General features: G+C 52.1%; 1 protein-coding gene across 2 annotated transcripts in view; it reads right to left on the reverse strand.

Annotated features, from left to right (window-relative positions):
- Nucleotides 1–23569, reverse strand: part of SHROOM3 (shroom family member 3) — a 76981-nt gene continuing 53412 nt past the window's right edge. The window contains exons 3-10 of one of the 2 annotated variants that reach the window (XM_041427453.1): nt 17981–18112; nt 12711–15915; nt 10481–10557; nt 6844–7716; nt 5405–5893; nt 4501–4651; nt 1221–1493; nt 1–695 (exon numbers count right to left, since the gene is read on the reverse strand). In XM_041427453.1, the coding sequence (XP_041283387.1) occupies nt 336–695; nt 1221–1493; nt 4501–4651; nt 5405–5893; nt 6844–7716; nt 10481–10557; nt 12711–15915; nt 17981–18039 (5487 nt within the window). In that variant the 5' untranslated portion in view covers nt 18040–18112 and the 3' untranslated portion in view covers nt 1–335. Of the gene's footprint in view, nt 696–1220; nt 1494–4500; nt 4652–5404; nt 5897–6843; nt 7717–10480; nt 10558–12710; nt 15916–17980; nt 18113–23569 lie in introns of both variants that reach the window. The other variant, XM_041427452.1, reaches the window with a different exon arrangement.

Below are 23569 nucleotides of genomic sequence, written 5' to 3' on the forward strand. Positions count from 1 at the left end.
TTTATTTTTAAGGCTTCATTCTTAGATCCTTCATTATTTAATGAGGTGTCAGGCAGGCAGAAAAGGGAGAAAAGAGAGGAGGTCATGTTTTTTATTAAAGGTCATGTGTGATTCCTCATCACGGGCAGGAGGAGATTTCCCTCCACATTGATTTAAGTTTTCAGGAAGCAGAGGTGGAAGGAAAGGAAAATAAAACCTTTATTATTGCTATTTTTTTTTTTTCCTTCATTAAAATCTTGGTTTAGACCTGTCTCTGTCCACGGTCTTTGAAGAGGACCATCTGCCAAGCTAAAGGGACTCGGGCAGGGCTGCATCCCAGCTCCACCTGGGCCAGGTTAGAGTGAGGAAGAGGCTGCTGGAGGTGTTTTACCACCGACCCCGGAGGAGGTAGCAAGTGCTGCAGCCAGGGCAGCTGCTGCTGTTGCATCCCTGGGCGTGAAGTCCGTGGGGAGGCTTTCCATCAGGCACTTGAGCTGCTCCTGGCCCAGTTTGATTTTGTCGTCGAGCTCCCGCTGCTCTATGAGGAGCGCAGACTTCATCTTGACAAAGTGCTGGTAGTCCTGGAGCTGCTCCTCAGAGAGGTAGTTGCCCAGGATGTCCAAGACCACCCGCTCCCGACGGTCCAGGTTTTCCTTTAGCTCCCGGGCGTCTTCGTGCTGGCCAGCCAGCAGCTTCCGCTTCTCGTTCAGGGAACTCTGCACACCAGAGAGAGCCCTTCAGTACCAGCAGCACCCACTCCCTGAGCCCCTTTCCTTCTCCCAGCACCACCTCTGGACATGGCTGCTAAGCTCCCCGAGGCACAGTCAAAAGCCTGGGAGAGGAGGATGAATTCCTCATCACGGAGTGACTGTGAACCCCGCTGAACTGGACTCTGAACGTCCCTGCCAGTGGGAGGCAGAAAGTGCTGCAATAAAGTCAGGAAGCCTCGCCTGAAAGCAACAACTACCAGGAAAATCTGGTTTCAAAACCACCCCAAAAATGTTAAAATGTGGCTGTGCCCAACACAGCTGCTCTGTGTCCAGACAAAGGCTGCAGGATCCCAGCCATTGATACAAATGGGAATTAAGACTCTCAGGGACAACGCCTGAGCTACTGCTGGTCCGTGAGCATTGAGAGCCCTGTGCTGCCCTCCTGGCAGCCCCTGGAGGTCGCTGTAATGCCGTGGTGGTGGTGGCTGCTGCCCCACACCCCAAGCAGGCCAGGGCTGTGCCCATACGTACCCGCTCCTCGCTGTTGGCGTTGTCCCCCAGGCTGCTCAGGACGTTCTCCACGCGGGCCAGGCGTCCCGAGAGGGAGAGCAGGAGGTTCACCACCTTATCCAGATCACCAATGAACATCTTGTACTTGTCAAACTCGTTGGGTTTGCACAGCGTGCTGATCAACAGCTCCACCTCCTCCCCGAGAGCATTATTCATCTTAATGTCTGCCAGCAAGCCCTCCTTGGCTTCCTTCAGGATTTCCAGTTTGTGGGTCAAGCTCCCGATGAGCTCAGCCTGTTGGAGGGGAAGCAGTGCCACATTGGTTGTTACCGGCATCACCCTGCTCATGTGTGGGTGAAGACAACAAGGGGATATGGCTGCAGGTCCTGAGGAGCAGGATCAGGTCAGCAAGAGCTGACAAAGAAGGGAGGAAATGGAGAAAATACTGAAATTCCCCACCTCGGAGATAAGCCAAGCAGCCCATCAGGTTGCATGTGATGTATTTGTTCAATGAACATTTTATCAAAGAGATCTCTGATTTGGTGTACTGTATTCTGATACCCAGCTACCTACAGATGAATGTTCTGAAAAACCTCCGGGTGAAAAGAGCTGCAGCCATGTCTCTGATGTGCTCCTCAGGCCCAGCCTGAAACGCCTTGAACTGCACCAAACAAGTGCCTGACACACAGAGGCATCAAGGAAGCATTCCCACCAAAGGTGCTGTGGATTGACTCAGTGTCTGAACACAGAGAACACACCCATTTTGCAGAAACACTGACACCTATTCCCTGCCAAAGAAAAGGAGGCCCCCGGGGTTCGGTTACTCCAGGAACAGCAGTGCTGCACATGTGCCAGAGATCCTCATTTCTGGTAGGATTTCATGGAAAGACATATGCAGAAGCAAGTTTCTGGCCTAGGGCTTGCAATTCCTGCTTCTCTTTACTTGGAACTGAGAGCACAGCAAGCAGGAGCAGCTCTCCATACAAGGGGTGGGGATTCTCAGTGTCCAGTTCATGCACTGCTGAGGCACAAACACCTGTGTGTTCATCTACTCTGCACACAAACACTGCAGGATGGAACAAGTCAGCCACAAGGTGGCCTGAAAATATTCTCTCCAAGTCCTCTTTCCATCACAAGTGTCATTCCAGGCAGGAGGCAGGGGTCACTGAGCTGGCCCTGGTGCCCAGGCTGGGCTGGCAGTGGGTTCCCAGCTGCTTTGGCAGCAGGGAGCACATGGTTTTGTATGGCCAGGCACCACTAGATGGAACACTTGGGCGTGCACTGCTCTGTGGCTGCACTACAGCCTGCTCTCTGCTGCCACAAGCATGCAAAGGCTGAGGAAAGGCCACTGATATTCCCTGAAAACAAACATCCACTCTCTGGAATGACCTCCACTGGCTAGCAGGGTAGCTCAGGGGAGAGGGAGCAAAGGTGGTACTAAATCCCACCTCCCAAGGGTCAACCAAAAGTCCTTTATGGGCATTCTTCCCTCAGAAGTACCCTGAGACACAACCCAGCTCTTACCCTTCTCTGGGGCTACGATTCTAAAGCCCCCTTCCAAAGAAAGATCCTCAGCAGTTGGTTGCTGGACCAAATCCCAAGGAGCAACAGGAAGGATCCATGTTCAGGGTTACATTAGGTGAGGAAATCTCTACAGCAGGACTCCATGGGGTGGTCTCAAAGTCTGGCATGAACCTCAGCAAGTTTTCAGGAGGATGGAGCTGCTGGGAACTGGCAGCTGTTCCTCCCTGCTCCAGGAGATTTGTCCTCCAGCTGTAGCAGGAGGCTACGGGGCTCCTGAGAGTGAGGTACCTTTGTTCTGAAGGCCTGGGAGCTGGAGGGGCCTGTGACTTAGGTTTGTGTTCATTAATCAGTGACTCTCCTGCAATCCCAAATACCAGCCAACAGAGCTCCTTTCCATACCTACGGTGGAAACCTGCTTGGTTTATCCAAATGGTCTCCCACAGGAGCTGCCCTCAGGAGCCTCATCTCAGGCAAGGCTGTGCAAGTGTTCCTGCACACAGACCACGAGCAAAGGGGCCAGACTGCGCTGCCTGGGCCTAAGCACTCCCATCTCCTTCTGGCTTTCCATGCAAACGTAACCTTTGAGGCCTGGGACTTGCCCTCCACGGCAGGCTCATGGTGCAGCACCCTTGTGTTGTTCTGCACCTCTCACCTTGGTATGAGCAGGCAGATTTGGAAGGGAGTCCAAGGAATGCAATGGACGTGGCAGGGGCTGCCTTTGGAGCTGGGTGTGCTACAACCAGTGCCTTGGGCCACATGATGAAAGCAGCAGGCAAAAGCCCTGGGCAAATGCTTTTGGTTAGTGACCCACCTGGGTATTTGTGACCCAGAATCTGTGTAGGGCCACAGAAAGAGGAGGTGGTGAACAGCAAATGAAATCTGGGCTGTGCTACTCTGTCCACGGCAGTGTGGGATGGTTTAGACTCAGAGGCAGGCACGGCTGCTTTTGACAGGAAGGTAGGAGGTGTGTAGGAGAGGCACAGGCAGGCCACAAACCCCTGCCTGTGGCCCCCTGGGATGTGGGAGCTGAGCAGCATAATTACCAGGTAACTAATGTGAGACAACCACAGGGCAAATCAGAAGGCCCTGCAAAAGCCCTGGAAGCAGAGCATGGAAGCCTCCAGCAAGAGCAGCAGAGAGCCATTCCACAGTGAAAAGCAGCCTCAGTAAGAGAGCAAAATGTGTCCTCCCCTCCTGCCTGCTCTCTGCCCTTCCAAGCCATCACACAGATGTTGTGCTGACTGAGATGCTGAGGTGCACCTGGCTTTCAGTGGGGCACAGAAACAATAAAGTGTGAGGGGAAAAAGGGTAACCCATGTTTCTTTGGGTGCAGTGAGTGCAGACAGCAGGTGAAATGGGTAAACTGACTTCACTGAAGAGGAAAGTCCTGGGAAAAAATCTCCTGCACTCAGTGCAGTCACTTGCTGGTCTCTGTTTTTGTTTCCAACTCATGCTGGCCTTGCACAGCTTGCTTCACCTCTCCCTTTTCCTTCCTTGCTGCAGAACAGGGAGTGCTCCTGACAGTCTGTACACTCAGCATTTGGTATGATCAGGCCCGCCTCAGGGTGGTGCAAGATTGGTACTCAATCTGCAGTGAGTAATTCAGATTAACTCTCTTAGACAATTTGGGTCACTCTAACGAAGCTTCACGGGTGGCCTAATAGCTCTCACGCAATTTTGGGTGCTGCCAAAAGCTGACATCAAATAGAAATGCACTTCAGGGCTTATTATAATTTCAGGAATGTGAGCAGCAAACAGTGCTGTGTGCTGAATTTACCTTTTTCTCATTGATGTCCAGCAGCTCTTCTTCCTCACCTACTTCTTCTGGCAAGTCCTTGATTTTATTCAGCAGTTCTGCTTTGGGTGCTGAAACACTGTAGTAAGCAGGACAGGTGACCAGGGTGACAGGAGCTTCCTTTTCCTCTCTCCTACACCAGGTGAAGAAAAGGGAAGAGTTCAGTCTGAGCCTGACTTTTCCCAGTGTTTAGATCCATGGTTTTCCAGGACTCCCTTAGATTCCTGCCATCAGGGGGTGCGTGCCAGCTGCTGTCCCAGCACAGCACAGCCACTGGCTTTAAAGGTGAGGGGACACAGCTCTGCACAGGATCTACCTTGCTGAAGGTCAGCCAGCACAGCTCGGCTGGAGGTGGCCAGACTGACCTTACCTGGCATCATGCAGTACACCTGACTTCTGGACAGTGCTCCAGCTGCCACCTGGAAGTCCCTGTCTTAAAAAAACCACACTGGAGGACTTGGGCTGGTCTTGTAATAAGTAGGTCCCCTCAACCTTCCTTCCAGAATTTGGCCTCTTGCTATCTCTGTGCCTGCCGTTATTTTCATCCTGATTTTACTTCACTATCTCTGTTCCTTTGCTTTGGACTGAACTACTTCGGATTACTAAGGTTCAGATAGCAAAGTTCAGACAGCAAAATCCAGTTATACCTCCAGGGATGTTTCATTTCCTGCTCTGTTCCCAAGCTCAGCATCATTCCCTACACAGCCCAGAGAGGTGAGCTCAGAGCCCAAGCACAGAGCCCACCTCATGGGAAAGGCTGCTTGGAAATGCCCTGCCAGGCCTCACTGAACTGCAAAACTCACTCTCACCTACAGACATGCAGAAAAATTTGGCACAGGCTGTACTAGAAGCAAGGGAGCAGGGAGCTCTGCCCAGCAGTGCTTACGTGTCACCCGCCATCGCCGTCCTGCTGGCTTGTGTCTGCGACATCTTCCTCTTCATGTTGTTCTCCTTCAGCACGCTGCTTCCACCGGGGAAAATCCCTTCCATCAAGTCCATGGTCGTCTTCATTTTGGAATCTGGATCCAGGATATCAGCCAGAGACTTGTCTTTATGGACAATTTCTTTTGCTAGAGCCTCTGACTTAATATCCTCTGGGGTCTTGTTCTTTGCCTTCACTGGGGGTGCTGTGCTGGTTATCCCAGAGTCGTCCAGGTTGGCATTTTCCAGTGCTGGCTCTCTGGGGTTACCTTCAGGCTGAGTTATGGGCTCTCTGTCAGTGCTCTGAGGCCCTTCAGGAGAAGCAGGGAACTGGTGCTGCTGATCCACAGCAGATGGAGAGCCAATCCTCTTTAATGGGGTTGGCCAGTCATTTTCACCGGTGCTGGTGCCCAACCCTGTTATCTCCCTCTCAGCTTTGGGAAAGCTTTTGAAGCTGCTATGGACAGAAACACTGTGTGAGATGAAGAGAAACCTACCACCCAGGAGCATTGTGAACACATGCTAAAGGCCTACAAGGAGCGAGTTTTCCTTCTCTCTCACTTGTTTTTGTGTCTTGCTTCTCATTCTGATATGGAGGGTTCACAGTGTGAAGCCACTGGCACCAGAATTGTTTTGTCCCTTCAGCGTGGGCACTGCTGGATTGTCCTTCCAACACAGAAAGAACTAGTGAATGCCAAGTCACTTTATTTTCCGCTGGCAGGCAGGGCACATTGCACCTCCACACCCAGGAGTGCCATCCTGAGCAGCCTCTACCCCATCTGTCCTTGCTCTGTTGGAAGGGCAATCACTACTACAGCCCTGGCCAGAATCTTCCCAGATGGATATCAGAGCAGCTCCCTGGGAGTGAGGGAAACTGTACTGAGTTAAACCTCCTGGGCACCTCGCCCAAAGTCCTATCCTTCGGGAGAATTTCCCTATACAGCCTGACTGTGACATATTTGCATTGTCATTTCTTGGCAGATGGTCACCGCTTCATAACAGCATTATTTTGTGCCAGGTCCAAAATATATTCTGGGAAATACTAACTGTTTGGAGAAACCCATCATAGATTTTCACAGCTGTCTTTCAAAACCCAGCAACTGGAAGGAGCCAGCAACCATTCCAGCTCTGTGCTGGAGAGAGTCAGAAGCAACCACACTGAAATGTGCAGCGCAGGAGTGTTCTCCTGCAGTCTCCTGTCCTGGGGGTTTTGGGGAGCACCTGTCAGTGCACCTGCTGGTGGAGCAGCAGTGAGTCTGTCAGTCCCCATCCCCTGAACACGTGTAAGCTCCCAGCCCGGCCGGCAGCTGGGGGTCCCACGGCCCAAGGGATGAGCCCATCTGTCCCAGCCCTGCATATCTTACTGTATATGGCCCGAGCCGCCGCGCTCCAGCCCGCCCTTACCTCACACCGGCCTCCTCTGGGAGCCGGGGGGATTTGTCTCCAGCTGCCCCGCTCCCCTCAGCGGGAGGGGAAGGAGGTGGGAACTCCTCCGTGCCGTTGGCAGAAGTGCAAGAGCTGAGCTCGGGAAGAGGACGGGATGGCGGTGGCGGGGAGAAGGGCGCGACGAACACCTCGTCGTCCTCCTCGTCCTGCAGCGACGGCGGAGGCGTGAGCTGCAGCCCCGACTCCGAGATCCGCAGCTGGGTCACGGCCTGGGGAGAAGGAGTCTCTGGGTCGGAGGAAGTGCTGCTCTGCGTGGGCAGGGACTGCCACCTCTGGGAGGGCTTCGGCCCGGCCGCCGGAGGAGACGCCATGGCCCTGGCGTAGCCGCTGTCTTTGGCCGGATGAGCCCACGCCGCTTTGGGCGGGAGGCACCTGTGCGGCAGCCCCGCTTTCCTCCTCCACATCACCTCTTCCGTGGGAGTCTCGGGGGATCTGTCCTGGACAGCATCCAGAGGCTGTGCCTGAGTGCTCCCGCTGCCCTCCTCTCGTTTGGCGTGGTGCTGTCTCGGAGCCTGGCTGTCAGCTGTGCTCTGCAAGTCTGAGGGAGCCTGGCCGGGTGCATTAGGGGAAGAGTGGCCAGGCCCAGGAGGAGTAAGGTTAAGGAACAAGGGTTTAAAGCCTTGCTTTTGCTCAGGATAGTGACTCCTTGCTTCTGTTGGGGCTGGGAAAAATGCAGAAGTCCTGCTGTCTGGCCTGGAAAGTTCTGAGAGCTTGTGATTCTCAGCCAGCGAGGCAAGCCCAGCGACAGCCTCTGTGCTGCGGAGGGGATGGGGATAGTAACTCGTGAATGCCATTTTCTCTGAGTGGCTTCTTTCTTTCTTGCTGAAAGACCTGAATACCAAGAGACAGACCATGGTAAGATTAATAACTCGTCAATGAGCAGGAAAATTTACTGTGCACTTCCTTAATGGGCAAGTTATCAACACTATCAGAGGCCAGCATCGCTGCCTGCTGGTCTAGGTGAGGTACAGCTGAGCTTTGAAACTGGAAGTGAAATCCTGAGCCAGATCCACTCCCTCTCACCATCTCACATCATTTTCAGTGTGTGCTACATCACACACGTAGCATGCACCACAGCAGTAACTCAATGGAAAAAATATTAGGAGAACCTAATGGCTGGCTTCCTTTCCTGCTCTGCTTTCCATTTTGTTTGTTACAGATGGAGTGAGCAGCGATTGTTGTAAGACAGACTATTTGACATTATCTACCATCAAACTCCATTCTCAATTGCTTGTAATTTTAAGAATTTCAGCTCTGTGAGCCAAATATTCCCATAATGTTATCTGCTCCTTTTGGAAAGCTGCCCATTAAAATGATTCAACTGTCTCCAAGAACGAAGCAAGGCCAAAAAATGCACTATTTTGACTATGAAGAAAATTGAAAAAAGCTCTTGCAGCCTTGGAATCCTGTTAGAAGAAAGAGCTCCCTCAGACAGGCAGGTGTGACAAACACCAAAGCCAACACATTCCAACTGCAAGTGGATGTTAAGGCTGCAAAGCCAGCAGATTGAATTATTCCTTCCAGGTCTTTTAGTGTGTGAGCCTGAGAAACAGTGTCTGGCCTTTGGAGTGAGGATGCTGCTTGAAAACTAGAGCCAAACCTATTTGCCTGTCTGGCTGTTTAGCTGGAAAACAAACTGAGCAGTAATAATGGCACTGGCAGATGCAAGAGGAGGCAGCCTGGAACCACAAGGCCATATCATAAAGCAGTAAAACACAACAAAGCTCTACTGCCAGTGCATTTTCTGTTCTTGAGGTGCATTGTCAAATATCCCCCATGCTGCCAATCTGTGATGCTGGAGACTTGGGCCCCAAATTTGTTCTCAGTTATACTGGTACAAATTAAGAATAACTCTGTCAAAGACATGGGTCGTTCTGGCTTTGTTCTGGTGTGACTGAGAATAGAATTTGGCAGCCTGTGCCTGGGGGTGGGGAAACTTCCCAGACAGGCTGCTCTTGGTATTGTCTGTGGTTCCTGGACAGTAGCAGTGTGGATTCTGTTCAGATGCTCAGTGTTTGTCAGGAACACCAGATGGTGAGTCTCTAATTCAGAGATCTCTCCCACTGTGGAAGCAACTGTGGATTCTAAAACTGGTGGAGCAGTTCCCAATGTCGTGTGACACCTGGGGAGCAGAGGAACAGCACGTGTGGCTGGGCCAAGTGATTGCTGACCAAGGTTTTCCTCACTTAACCATCTGACTGTTTTCCTCCTCCAGCAGGAGAGGCAGTAGGCATGGTCCCATCTCCTCTCCAGCACATGAGGCAGCTGTGTCCCAAGGAAACCTAGAAACATAATTCCTGCTGCCTGCCTTGCCTCCCTGAAGGGCCCACACATGGAAAACGCTTCTCCTATCCTTTTGTTTTAGCTTTTGGGAAATCCAGTTCTGAGCAAGAAGGGAAAGCAACCTCCCATGTCCCAGAAGAAAGGTGCTTGCGGAGCACGCGGGATGCCTATGCTGCACAAACATCATGAAACTGTTCATAACAAATAATCTTTGTGCAGTGAAGCATGAAAATGAGAAACCTACATTTCGTGCCCCAGTAAACTTGTTTTCAGTCAGGGCATTCAATCCCATTACTTGGAAAATAGGTTGGGAGAAGAAAAAAAAAAAAAAACAAAAGGAAGGCACAAGCAGTGATTGAGCAGCAGGATGAAATGCCATCTCTAGGAGAGAAGGGGAGGCAGGAGGAACTGAAACAGCTGCATTGTTCTCTTTGGAAAAAAACATGGAAAAAGTTATTCCAAATCAAAGTAAACAAGTGTGTTTTAAATAATCCTACAAGGATGTGCCTGAAGGCAGATTGAGTCCCTTTAAAACAACATTTATGTGTTCTTAGGGGCAAAAATGGCCAGAAGTAAGATCAGCCAGAGTAGGAGCCTTCCTCTGCTTCCAGCTGTCACTCCCTGACCCAGAGCTGCATGAAGAAACCTTTGGACACAGCAGTGTTAACTCCCACTGTGACCACAGAGAGGGCTGGCATTTACTGCAAGTTTGTGAGGAACAGAGCTCCTTTGTGAACAATGCTTTTAGTCCCTCTTGATGGCTTTTACTGTAATGGGAGTTAGCTGTTTGGGCACTCGGGGCTTAGGGCAAACATCTATTTATTATTTAAATGTAAATACAGCACGACCAACTTCAGTTCTCATTAACTTCAAAACAATCAGGGGCTAAGTGGAGACTTACATAAGTCCTAAGACATTGAATTTTGTGCTTAACGCTTTTCTATTTTTAAAAACGTTTCTCTCTCCTCTGTTGCTGAGCAAAACATCCTGCCTGGATGAGCAGCCCAAAGGCCAGCTCCCAGTTGAGCATGGTTAAGGAAATATCCTGGGTTTAGTTCCTTGCCTTTGGGAAGGCAGCATCCTGGGTGGATAAAACCAGCCAGGGTGGGACACAGAGGTACTTCTTCCTTTAGGATCCTTCAGTTAATGCTATCATCCAATGTGAGTTTCAACAGCAGACCAAACACATTCTCAAGTTACATGCACACCTGGAACGGTGTTTGTGCAGGTCTTAGCTCTGGACAGCCCATGACAACTGCTGCTGGCAGGGGGATGTCCTGCAGGGACACAGGGGACAGGGACACACACCCACCTGGCTCCTGCGCTGACCACGTAGAAGGGATCCCTCACCATGGGGCCGAACTCGCTGCTCTCCCTTCTCAGCAGCTCCTGGGGTACCAAGACAGCGTCAGCAGCGAGCAGAAAGCAAAACAAAATACCAAAACATGGATGAGAATGCCTTCCAAAGCCTGAGAGCGAGTCATTCCCCATGGCTATCCACTCCTGCCTGTCTCCAAACAAATTCCTGCAGTGACAGTGCAATGTGATTTGTATGCAGCCTGAAAGGAACATGAAGCACTGTACACAAGGCCCTGAAAAACCAACAGTGAGTGAGGCAGAGAAGTCTGCTGCTAAACTGGAAATAAACATTTCCCACAAAAATATCTGAAAATGGCAAAAGAAATCTAATAAATAAAAAAAAAAAACCCCTCACTCTGTTGGTTTGGCTTTGTCCCCCATGTTTACAGCTGTGGGTTTGCATTGGAGATGGATCAGAAACAAACCTAAAGAAGAAGGCACTTCAACATAAACTTCCCTTTAAAACAGATCCTGTGGATTGGTGTATACACTGGAATATATACAGTGGAAGTAATTTAATTTAATTGGATTTAATACCAGGATTTTCACAAGTGCCTTGCTGCCTATGGGACTAATCCTTGTTCCACAGGTGGTTACAGCTAAATCCCTCTGGGAAACAGCCCTAAGGGCTCTCCCCTCTTCAGTGCCTGAATTGAGACCCTGTGAACAGGTCTGCAGTGCTCTTCATCCTCTTCCACAACTTGGTTTCCAAAAGGCAAACCTCTGATTTGGCTGCTGAGTGTATGAACAATTAAAAACGAACCAGGAGTGGAAAAGGAAGATCTCAAGAACTGTACCTCCTGCCTGAAAAGAGTTGGGCAAGGCAAAACGAATTGGGGCTGCTTGTCATCTAATCTGTCACTGCAAAGTACACTTTGGTGATTTTTCTCTCTCTGGATGTCTGGTTTTGCTGCTGCTCTGATTGTCAAGTGTGACAAAATGGCACAGATGGGCCTGGTGCCTGGCTGGGGTGGAAAAATACTGATGGTGGGATGAGACAGGGGTGGTTCTGGAAGTGCATTCCGGTCACTTGATATTCACAAGCTGCATTTTTAATTCCCTCTATTTAAAGATGTGGCGTGGGAGCTGAGGGCTGCTGAGGGAGGATGTGTAGAATGAAGCACACAATGAGTTTGGGAGGGCAGCTTCTTCCCCCCACCCCAGTTTGGTCCATTTGTGAGATGCTGCCCAGAGCCTCCACTCTTGTCACTTGACTCAGAACCACTTTGTTGCTCCTGGATAATCTGCTCTGGGCCAGGAGTGAGTGCAGGAGTAGAAGGAGATGTCCTGGATCTCAGCTGCCCTGTAAGTATGTGAGCCTCTCCAAACACTCAGCCTATTTGGGGCTAGGAGCCTGTCCACACATTTTGGTTGTTTGCTGCCTCTCTCCACGATGAACAGAGCCTGGCATGGAAATAGGGATGGGCAGCAGACCCAGCACTGCTGTAAATCCATGTGGCTCGACCAGTTGCAGTTTCCTAAATAGGTCTGAACAGATTTCAGCCAGCTGAAGAGCTGGCCTGGGCAGTTGTTCTTTAAGAATTTAGCCTGGTTCTACTGTTTACCATCATCAGAGTCAGTCGAATTCCCCATTCGTGACATCAGCGTGATGTTCCCAACTACCAAGCAGGGGACATGGAAGGGCCAGGGTCCCTGTTCAGTTTTCTCTGTGATGTTTCCCTCCAGGGCTGGAGGCTAAACATAATGGTTATTTGGCAGTGCCTCTGCCCAGCACTTCCCAGCACTGTCAGGCACAGTAGGAGCCAAGGCAGTTCCAAGCAGCCTCTAATCCTCTCTACTTTGCACCAGGAAAATGGGCTGAGGCAAATCACCATCTTAGTGGCACACTCCACCAGAAAAGTGCTCAGTGCTTCTCCTGTGCTGCTGGCAGGTAAGGACAGGACACCTCAGATGGGATGTGCAGAGCAGCAAGAACATAGCTGCATATGCACTGCAATCCCAGCATCCCTGACACCCCTGAATATAGCCCAGCAGGGAGAGAGCTGAACGCCATCAGTGTTCTTTTAATTAAGGTGCACCAAACTGCCTCAGCACGTGCTGTGTCTGTCTCTAATCAATGGAGTCCTGGCCATGACTACATCAGCCTGTTCTCCGACATTCCCCCCCATTCCCTGGTTCTGAGATCCCAGCTTGGGGCTGCACATGACCCCGTTCCCACATACCTGGTGTTTCTTATCCGCTGTGGGAGACGACCTGGACCGCATGTGCACAGGGACCGGCTGATTGTCGTACCTGTCGAGCAAGTCTTCCACAGACACCGATTTCCCGGATTTCCTGGCGGTGGAGGGGGTTTCAAAGACCTGCTCCTGCTTCCTGTAGCGAGGCTGGCCCTGCATGCCCAGCAGGTCTGTCTGCGTGCCTTTGGTGAGATCCGACCTGGGTCTGTGATCCCGGCACCTCTCTGGTTTGGGCCGGCTGGTGACCAGGCTGTCCTGGCGCCCCGGCACCTTCTCATCTCCGCTCGTGTCCAAGTAGTCCACCAGCCCAGGGGGAAGGGTGGAAGACATCCGTCCCGTCCTGGATATCCGCTCTATGGACTCCCTGCGGCGGTAAAGGTTCTGGTCCTGGAGGGAATTCATGCTGGAGGCGGAGGAAAGGCTCTGGCTGTCGGGGCCGCCCAGCTGCAGGTAGGAGCTGTGGGAGCGCTCCCGGAGGAGCCCGATGTCCTGCGAGGACGGCCGTCGCCCCGTTTTGCGCTCGATGTAGTCGGCCAGGGCGTTCTGCTGGAGCTGCTTGAGCTCCGGCTTGGACAGGCTGGCTGTGGAGGAAGCTTTGCCGTCCCTCTCGAAGATCTTGCGCCGGTCGGCCACCGTGTTCTCTGGGAAGATGAAATGGGTGCTTTTCTTCTGGAAGGAGAAAGGCGACGGCTCCCCGTCCGAGATGCCCACCTCATTCATCTTCTCGGGCTCCGAGTAGGAGCGCTTCTTCTGCTCCGCCGTCAGCCGCTTCCGGCCCCCGATGCGCAGCACGTGCTGCGTCCTGGCGTAGTCCAGGCTGGAGAAGCCTCCTTCCGTGGGCGTGATGCTGTGCCTCTCCTTGGGGGTGTGTGGGGATGCTGCCGTGCTCCTCATGCCCACGTGGGCCGAGGCAGGCCTCTGGGGCACCCTCTTGGGCGTGTTCCCGAAGGGGGGGCTGATCCGCCGGAAGGAGGTGGCCCTCAGCACCCTGGACTGGGCATCTTTGATGCTGTTCCTGTAGGCCCTGTTAAACGACGTGTCTAGCTGTGACCCATGCACATCCTGGATGTTATCCTTCCAGAGGATCTCCTTGTCAGGCTCGCCTCCCAGCTGGAATGTGCTCCTACTCCGAGGAAGCTGAGCCGCCCTTATTTGCACCTCGTTTTCGGGGCACAGGCTGTAGTACTCACTGGGTCTTGCCTGCTTCACCGAAGCCACCATCTGCAGCTCGACGGGGCGCCAGTCAGCCTCTTCCAGCTTCCCGTTCCTGATGGACGGGCTGGAGCCCCTGCCCGGCTCACTGGGCAGCTTGTTCCTCATGTCCTCGGGGCTGTGCACGGAGCACCTTGTGCCAGTGGGCTGGCTCGTCCTGCTCGGCCCATAGTGCTGGCCGAAGCTGGGAACGCCGGCGCTCTGGGGCCGTGGAGCGCTCTGCTCCCGCTGCTCAAACTTGTTGACTTTCTCCAGCACCGAGCAGCGGGGCTTGCCAGCCTCTGGTTTGCTGTAGGGAAAGCTTTGGGTGCTGCTAGAGCTGAGCCGGCTCCTCCCGAAATCCGAGGTCTTTGGGAGCTGAGGAGAAGGGGGCTCTTTGCACTTTGGCTCAGCAGCGTGGAACAGAGCCAGGCTCGTGCCCTCCTCTTCCTGTCTCGTGAAGGCCTGGGGGTCCACATCGCTCCGCTGTCTGTGCCCCTGCTCCCTGTGATCCTTCTCCTCTCTGCTGCTGCTGTTCAGGAAGGACAGTCTGGTGCTGGAATAACCCTCGCCTGGTTGTATCTCCCTTAGGTCAGAGCTGCTTTGCCTCCTGGAGCTCTCTGGGATGTTCTGCAAGGAAGAGAAGCCATATTGCTTGGCCTTGCTGTGACCCCATGGGTAGGCAGCACCAGCATCTCTCTCGTTTACCTGTGCGTTGCCATTTTTGTCCTCCTGGGATCCAGGTGTCCAGTCCTCTTTGAGCTGGTAATGGGTTTTCTTCTCACTAGCATCCCTCAGCTGGGGTTGTGGACCCTGGAAAAGGGGCTTGGAGACCTGTGTGGTACCCGTGGTCTCTCGGTGGCTGTGTGCTGCCTTGTAAAGGGGTAGCAGCTCCTCCTTTCGCGACACGGCCAGGCCGGGCTCTGGGCCTGCTGCGCTGGGAGGTTTCTGCTGGATGAGTTTGGCTTCGTGCTTCCTCTCGGTGGCAGGGGGCTGGTAGAAGATGGCGGACCTGTTCGTAGTGCTTTGGTTTCCATTCTCATCCAAGCCCAGCGTGCCGCCGGCCACGGCCTTGTCGTAGGAGGCCGGGAGGGCTGGGGAGTAGCCACTTTCTTTGGCCAGAGCTGGGTAAAGCATCCCGGTGCTGCCGGCAGAAGGCCGGGGCACCTGGGCGTAGTGCGGCTCCGGGGAGGGAACGGCGTAGACACCGGTGGGCAGCAGGGGCTGCCCTGGCTGGGCCGCCTGGGAATAGCTCTGCTTGGCCTTCATGGTGGGGCTGCTCTCCGGGCTCTTCTCCACCACGGTGTGCAGGTGCCCTTCTCCGAAGGGCGCTTTCAGCAGCGGCCCCTGAGACAGGGAGCTGATGAGCGGTGCCCAGGCCCCTTTCGGCTGGCTTCGGCCGGGCTTGTTGGGCTCCAGGCCGGCGCCCGAGCCGGGCCTCTCGTGGTGCCTGATGGCCGCGTAGCTGTCGCTGCGAGCGGGAGGCAGGGGCGGCCCCTTGGGCGGCGGGCTCTTGCCGTCCGAGGGGCCGTGCGCCGGCTGCGCCCAGGAGGAAGCGGCGTTGTGGCGGCTGAAGGCGTGCGGCCTGCCGTGGCCGGGGAGCAGGGCCGAGGGCTTCACCTCGTACTCCTGGGAGACGCGCTGCTGGGCGTCGTAGACCGTCCGGACGTAGTGGATGTCCGCCTGCCTCATGCCCTCCGGCAGCCCCCCGCGGGACTGCGCGCTGTCCGGGGAGCACGAGCGCTCCTTGCCCAGCGGGGCCGCGGGGTACTCGGGGATGCTGGAGTTGGTGGAGAAGGAGCTGTAGGCAGAGTCTCTCTTGCTGTGCAGGTGGGAGAGCTGGTCGATGCTGTTGGTGGATTTGGCCGGGGACAGGTGGCAAGGGTGGTAGGCGGGGGAGGAGTGGTCCAAGCTCTCCATGCTGCCCCGGGAGCTGTACTGATCGGGGCTCCTCCTCAGATAGCCATGCTCGTACGCTGAGAGATCGCTGGTGGAGGAGCTGGGGGACAGCGAGAGAAGAGTGAAAACCGGCAGGGGAGAGGCACAACAACTTATAAGTGAGCTCAGAAGCAAGATGTTTAGTTTTGAGATGAAAACCCATATTTGGGCCTTGCTCCATCCCCTGTCTGGAGTCATCCCAGTTCACAAAGAGGAACTGCTTGATATTGCAACACATGGCTCTTATTTACCACAGAAGGGTGGGAGGGAAATACAGACAGAAAGATGGTGCATCTCTGGAGCCAGGGAGGATCGACCCCACCCAGCAATCCCATCCAAAGCCCTTGGAAAGCTGAATGAGCACCAACACCGCTGAGGAGGAGGAGGAGAGGAGCACGAGGGGCGTTCTGGGGGGAATCTAATCTCTTTCTTTTTTCCCCATTTCATTTCTTTTTATGGAGATGAAGGCTATGCCCTGGCAGGCTTCCTGGAAATTCAGCTGTCCCAAGGATAGCTTGTTTGCTGCGAGAAAACTAAGCTGACAAAAAGAGGAGATGCATGTGCCTGTGCCTGGAGGAAAATGGGGTGCAACCATAGAAACAGTCTGAGAATTCCCAGGAAGTCTGCACTGCCACTTCTTCTTGTGGCTTAGCAGGTGCAAGCACACCTTGGCACTTTCTCTGAGGTGTCCAAAGAGGACTCATGGCCACCAGAAAAGTGACCAAAAAAGAAGGCTATTCAGAGATCTTTCCATCCATGGGAAGGGAGCTCTTTGTGCCAGTCACAAGGGAATGTCACAAACTTCTGCCCTGGCTAGTCTCCCCTTCCAGATTCAAGCAAATACACTGAGGACTGGAGAGCGTAGCCTGAGGATTTCACATTTCTTCCCTCTCTTCCCAGCTTCCCTTCCTCAGGTATCACTTTCTCTAGTTCCCTGTGCAACGACACGTGCTGTCCCGGCAGAGCCACAGGGAGGCAGCTGGAAGGGACGGGCTGTGGCAGGGCAAGGCACAGAGCTGGAAGCTGGCTCCAGATCACACCCCAAACAAGTGACAGACCCAGGGGAGAAGGCTGCTAAGGATAAGGAAAGGCAGAAGGAAGCCTGCTCACAGAAGCTCTGCAGAGAGATGCAGGGGAACACAGGCAGGAAGAGATATGGCAGATCTCAGGATGAAGCTGGTTTACTCATTTAAATGCACCACTCTGTTTTGGATTCAAATAACCATCTCCCTGGCAATGCCCAGCACAGCCCTAGCCAGCTGGCCACTAGATGTTCCCCGTGCTCCTTCTCAAGCACCCGGGAGACAGAGCCATGCTGCCAAAGGCTCTGCCAGGAACTGCCTGGGAAGCAAAGCCCCTTGGTGGGAAAGGAGTACGCTCCAGCATGAGCTGTGCCGAGGCCACAGACCAACACACTTTATTTTCTGCAACCATCTCCTCACTTTCTTTAATGCTCTTTTTTCTCTTTCCTCTCCTCTGCCAAGGATCAGTCTAGCCAGTAGAAGAAAGTGATGTTTCAATCCAAGAGGCTATAATGGAGAGCTTCAAACCCTTCTGCCTCTCCAGGGAAAATCTTTCAAGGGCGGAATTTAAACTTGTCCTTCCTCAAGCTGCCCTGCACGTTCAGCTGTGATGGAGCTGACTCCTGCAGAAAGCCACTGCCAAGCCAGGAAATCCCTCCCTGAACTCCTCACCCTGGGAGCACTGTCACTGATGCACTGTTGGCTGCTCTGTTACACTGAGAGCCTCTGCTGCCTACACCCTTTTCTCCCTTTTTGTTCAATAGGCCAATTTAGACTTTGGATTTCTTTTCCTTTGCTGGGGAAACAACCACACTGTATTTCTGTATGGGGGCATACACAAAAAGCTCTACCAGCATCCTGGCAGTGGGCTCCCATCTTTGCAGGAAGGGGGATTTTCTAGCTGCTAATCACCCCACAGAGCACTTACAGGAGGAAAACAAAGCCACTTTATCTGGGAAACCAAACAGGAAAACTGAAGCCTTCCTAACTCTAATCTGAACCCTGGCTGTGTGCAAACCTGTCCAGCTGTATGGAGACGACTGGTACCATGTTCCCACTACACCTTTGCCCCCTCCCTTCCCTCCCCAGCTGTGCAGTACTTACCTGGAGTGGTAGGACTGATGCCAAGGGGTGCCAAGCGTACCCTGAGATATTTGCATCATGCTGGGATCGGGCTGGTTCTCCACGAATTTGCTTGAATGCCAGGAGTGAGGTCGGCCTGGAGTTTCACTCCGCCTAGGTGAAAGCAGAAGGGGTTTGCACATCAGCAAGAGGCCAGCTCTCCCCAGGAAGATGGCTGTGAACTTTACACCAACATTTAAAACTGCTCGTGCTCATTTGTGCTTCGCTGCTGTGTTTCTGTCCATTCCAACAAGTCCCACAGTAACCATGAATGTCCCTACATTCCCACAGCACGCTTCCTCTGGGATTTGCACAAGATGCCATGAGGGTGTGGAAGCCTGCAAAGGGACTTTTGATGTCTCCTCGGGGCTGCTAAAAATGCAGGAGGAGACGTGACAACCAAGCGCCGGCAATGTGCGTCCCTGGCATCCCAGCCCGGGCAGACAGCTGTCCCCAGGGTGTGTCCCCAGGCGTGGCACGGCACAGCTGCCCTTTGGTGCCTTCAGCCACCAGAGCCAGGCTGTGTCTGTCAGCCCTGAGGGAAAAAAAAGCCCCACTGACACCTTATTTAAAGCACAGAGTGGTGCAATGGAAAGTCAAAGCAGGGGATTAGTGATGAGTCCCCTGAAGAGGCCACACAGAGTCTCCTTTGCCCCAGCCTTTGGGCTTGTCCTTAATCCTCCTGCTGCTTTCCATGAGGGATCTCTCCCCTGCTCTAGCACTCATTTCCAGTTTCTCACTCTCTCCCTGGGAGAGCGAGGAGCAGCCCTGGACCTGTGTCCTGCTGAAATGTGACAGCTTGCAGGAAGTTTCTGACTCAATAAATGCAAGAGGAGGATATGACACATCTTTAGTCTTAGTCTCACTGAAAAATCCGCAGTACAGCACGTCCTGAAGACATCAGTACATAGATTAAAATGCCCTTGGCACACAGACACTGAGAGCACTGCCTAAGATTGGGAAAAGGAATGGTACAGGAAAGTGCAAAAGGTTAAAAATGCATTTCAGGGTCAGGTCCTTTCCTGACCTAGTACGAGGTAACATCAGCACCCACTGATGTTTGACAGCATGGAAAAGCATAGGCAGAGAGTGAGAGCCATTTCTCCAGCATTTCTTCCATACAGATTTCAGAAGTGCTGGTTTTTTTCTCATTGTCTGCTAAAAGAAGGAAGAAAAAGGGACATGCTTTTCCCTTTAACGTCTGTTGTGGCAGGATTGCCTTAAGGGAAACTGGACTGGAGGTCTGCAAAGGACAAGCTGAACCCAACACCCTTTCACCTTTACGTGTGTAGGTGTGTTTAAGACAGAGCTCTTCTGTTAAGCTCCTTGCCCAGAAAACAAGGAACCTGGATACTGCCAGATGGGAAGTTGACAAAACTGTTTATTAAGAATAACCCATGTTCTTACCTTTTCTGCTGCAGACATGTAAAGACTGCAAATACTTTAGTGGAGTACAAGCCATCAACACCCATTTTTTGCTTGGGAAAACGAATGATCCTTTGCAAGGCATGTTGTCCCTTGGTTTGATTAGTATGAACAGTGAGGGAGCTGTGTAGCCAATCATCTGAGCCACATGTATTTTAATTCTTTTGTTTGATACCCTTGTAAGAATACAACAAGTGCACAGCTGTGAATTTTAGTCACAAGACACATGGTACCAGCTTAGCAGCTCTGTGTGGAATAACCTCACCCTGTTTCCACACCTACCCTGTCCTGGAAATGTGACAGATCCTGATTGATCCCAGACAAACTGGCTGAGTGATAAAACCTGCAAAGGCAGCAGCTAAGCTGGACTTGAGTGAAGACAAATAAATCATGAGATCTTTAACTGGTGTTACTTTGGTGCAGCTAAGTTGCCTGCAATGAAACCAGGAGCAACAGGTGACACTTTGGCACAGGAGGCTGTAGGATCTAAAACTGCAGAATTGTAATAACAACAATAACAAAGCAACCTCATCACCTCATCTTTTACATCTTCTGCAATGTACTTGTGAAGGTGCCTGGACAACCTTACTACTGAAAACGTATCCACTTCAAATAACAGACTAAGTGATCCCTGTGTTGTAAATGCCAAGGCTGGAAAAGGAGATTCCTGGTTCCTCATGGACGCTTCCAGTGATCAGATAACCTGGGCATCCAGGTCAGGCTGGCGTCATGACAAATGCCTGGGAGTGAAGATACCTGGGGAAGTCAGCGGGACGGATGCAAGGCTGGCATCTGCATGGCAGCTGTAAGCCAAGCTACAGAGCAGGTACTGCCAGCTCACACTGCACACTGGGAACTGAAGGGAAAGGGATAGTTTTTCATCTCATCCAGCTGCTGCCACCTGGGTGCTCGCTGTTGCTACGCTGGCCCCAGTGTTTGCAGATGGAAACACACCCAGCCCAGCAGAGGCTCCTCAGTGGCAGCCTGGCACACTCTGGGAGCAGTCTGGGCTGCAGGGAGCACATCCACATCTCCGAGGCCTCTCACCAGGAGCCACTCTGCAGCTTGCTCTTATTAGCAGGAGCTGAGTGTGCTCTTCTCTGTAATCTCTGGAGATTATATTGCATGCAAAACAGGAATGGAACTTTACAAAGACACTTTGGCACTAACTCGACAGATGAATCAGCATCTGAGGCTTTCTTCACAGTGTAACTGAAAGGTCATCCTCTTCTCAAGGTTACAAACTAAAAACATCCAGGCAAGTGTAGTCAGCCTGATTGCTGTTCTTCACGTACTGTTCCTTGCCAGTTCTGGAGTACACACACAACCTGAGTGCTCTGCAAGTTCTGAAGTACCTCAAGCCCAGCATCCTTCAGGAGTGCAGTCCTTCAGTGTGAAAAGGTCCATCTTCAACCAGAGCAAACAAGCCAGCTTCTTCAAATTGCCATTTGCATTTTTTCCACATCCTTAGAAAGCTAATAAGTGAAAGCCAGAGAGGGATGTTGTGGCTGATTAACCAGCCACTCAGGGTCATCAGTGCCCCAATAAATTGATCTTTTTCTACTCCCACACCGCTCCTGGGGAGTTGTTTTCACCATTCTCTCACACCCATCAGAAACATCATCCAAGTGGCTGAAAAGAGAGAACTGTGAACAATGCTTCTAGTACCACTGACCTTGTGGTCATTTTCTCTCTGTCCCCACGAGCTCCAAACCCTTCCTCAGCAAACACAAGGAATGCTGAAGATAAAGGCAGCAAAACCTTTCAAGGAAAGCAGAATCCACCTGCAGATGCAGGCAGGAGCAGTGGTCACCAGGACACATCTCCATGACCTGAGGGGAGAGGAGAGGAGAGGAGAGGAGAGAACTAAGGCCAGAGGGTCACTGCCATCACTCACAACCACAGCCCCTGTGGATGTGCTTCCCCCAGCAGCCCTGCAGCCAGGTGGCTGTGTGGGAGGCTGCTGGAGCTGGAAGGGACAGGCATGGCTGGAAGGGAATAGCCATGGCCTAGCCCATCATGTGGGGAGGTGGGAAGGGATGGAGGCCCTGCAGCACAGACCCTCCTCCTGCAGGAGAAATGAAAGATTTGGATGTAAGTGCAAAGCTGGTACCTCCTGGATCTGATCCCAGGCACTGAGTCACAAGAGAGAAAGCCAAGAGGGCAGCTGCCCATCCTTACCACGTCATCCTCACAGCAGTCAAGATTTCAGGCTGGTGATAATTCTAACCTAACAAAACCCACGTGGCAGGGGCACTATGAGCCATATCCTGTGCAAGCAGCAGCAGGATCTTTGTACATGGAGAGATCCTGATTCCAGCAATTCACCTGTACCCTCCTTCCAGGGTGAGTGTGCACCTGCACCGACAGAAAGCAGAACAACCATCTGAATTCTCACCGGGACAGACCTGTCTCCAAGATGGACACTGCTAAAGGAGTGGGAGCATGACGAGGAGATCTTTTCCAGACATCCAAACGTGTGGCTGCAGCCTGTCTGCCCATCTATTAGGCAGGAGATGGAGGAAAAAGTAAAGCACTCAGAAGCCTATTAGGATTTCCACAGAGCGAGGCCACAATCTACTCAAAGCAACGTCGCTCTTAATTAAGGTTCAGTCATGGTTCTAAAAATAAGCAGAACAGACGAGGCTAATTAGAAAGGAGTCGGACCAGAATGGCATCAGCTTGGTGTGTCTTTCACTAAATCTCTTTTTAGCCTCACTGAGCCCTTCTGGTAAATTCTGGGGTGAGCTCTGTCCCTTCACAGCTTTGACTAAAAAGAAGGAAGACTCATTAGAAAGACCTGAAGTCTATGAAATGTTATTTCACACCATGGATCTTGGCCAACAGAGTCTCCTCATCTACAGGGGAAAGGGAGAATCATGCCCACACCCCCCGCCCCTTAATGCTCAGCTGAAAACTTTCCCTAAGTAAAAAACACACAAAAAACCCTTCACTTGAGAACACCTGGGTGAAATGTGTCAATATTTCCAATATTTTCACACCAGAGCACAACCTGCTTTTCCACAAAATGTTCATTTTGCAGCTCCTGTGCCTGTGTGGTGTTTCCAGCTGACACGTCAGACACCATTTGTTTTTCCCCTTTGATAAGCATCACTGAAGATGTCTGGGCTGCATCAGACCATGGCCTGAGTGCCATCTGGGAACTGGGAGACAGGTACCAATCTCCCTGAAGTCTCTTTGGGATGTGGAAGAAGGGAATCAGAAGTTTCTGCTCAGAATTCCTACCATTACCATCACGAACTCTTTGGAAAAAAAACTCCCCACCATACCACTGGGAAGAGAATCCCTGTGTGGAAGCAGAGATGACAACCATGTATATGGATCTAGAGACAGATTTTTCTTCTACTGGCTGAAGTGCCCTCAGCCACAGGGTGCAGATGGAAGTGCTGGGATCGCTCAGAGGTGATGGCAGCTGTGAGCAACGGGCGCTCCTTCGCTGAACTTAGGAACAGTCAAACATTGTAATTAATGATCACTGGTCCTGCAAGTCACACCTCTGTGTTATCACATATCTCTGGGAACCCCCACGCTGTCTTATCCAAGGAAGAGGCGTTTATCCAGTGCCCAGCAAAGGAAACAAAGAGTGAGGGGCTCGCAGCCGGGCCGCGCGCTGCGGCTCCACCTCCCCTTCACCCCAGCACGGGGTTGACAGGCAATATTTAGATTGAGGACTTTTCCCTGCACAAAGAAAGGGTCCCACTGGCATTCCCTGACACTAACCAGACACAAGCTTCAACAGGAACAGAGGTGATGTATACAAACCTCCCTCTTCCTGATTACTGGGTTCAAGGACTTTGTCCTACTGGGATCTTCTGACAGCTTTCTGTTTTGAAGATAGCATTATCAAGCAACAGACTAAGTTTGATTTAAGTTTCAAAACGAGGAGAATTTCAGATCTCCATTTCAAGTAGTGCTTGCCACCAAGACAGTTCATCTCTGCTGCTCCCACAGGACTGCATCTTAGAAATGGAGGAGCCAGGAGAGCCTTCAGCCTGGTACCTAGACCATGCATACAATGAAGAGCAGGGGAACACTGGGTTAAAGACTCTCTGCAACTTTCTTCTTTCTGTAATTTTTTCTTTTGCTGGAAAAAGAGGAGGAAAGAACTGACATGGAAAAGAAGCA

This window comes from Onychostruthus taczanowskii, unplaced genomic scaffold (genome assembly GCF_017590055.1).
Source record: "Onychostruthus taczanowskii isolate IOZ18803 unplaced genomic scaffold, ASM1759005v1 scaffold114, whole genome shotgun sequence".
NCBI lineage: Eukaryota > Metazoa > Chordata > Aves > Passeriformes > Passeridae > Onychostruthus > Onychostruthus taczanowskii.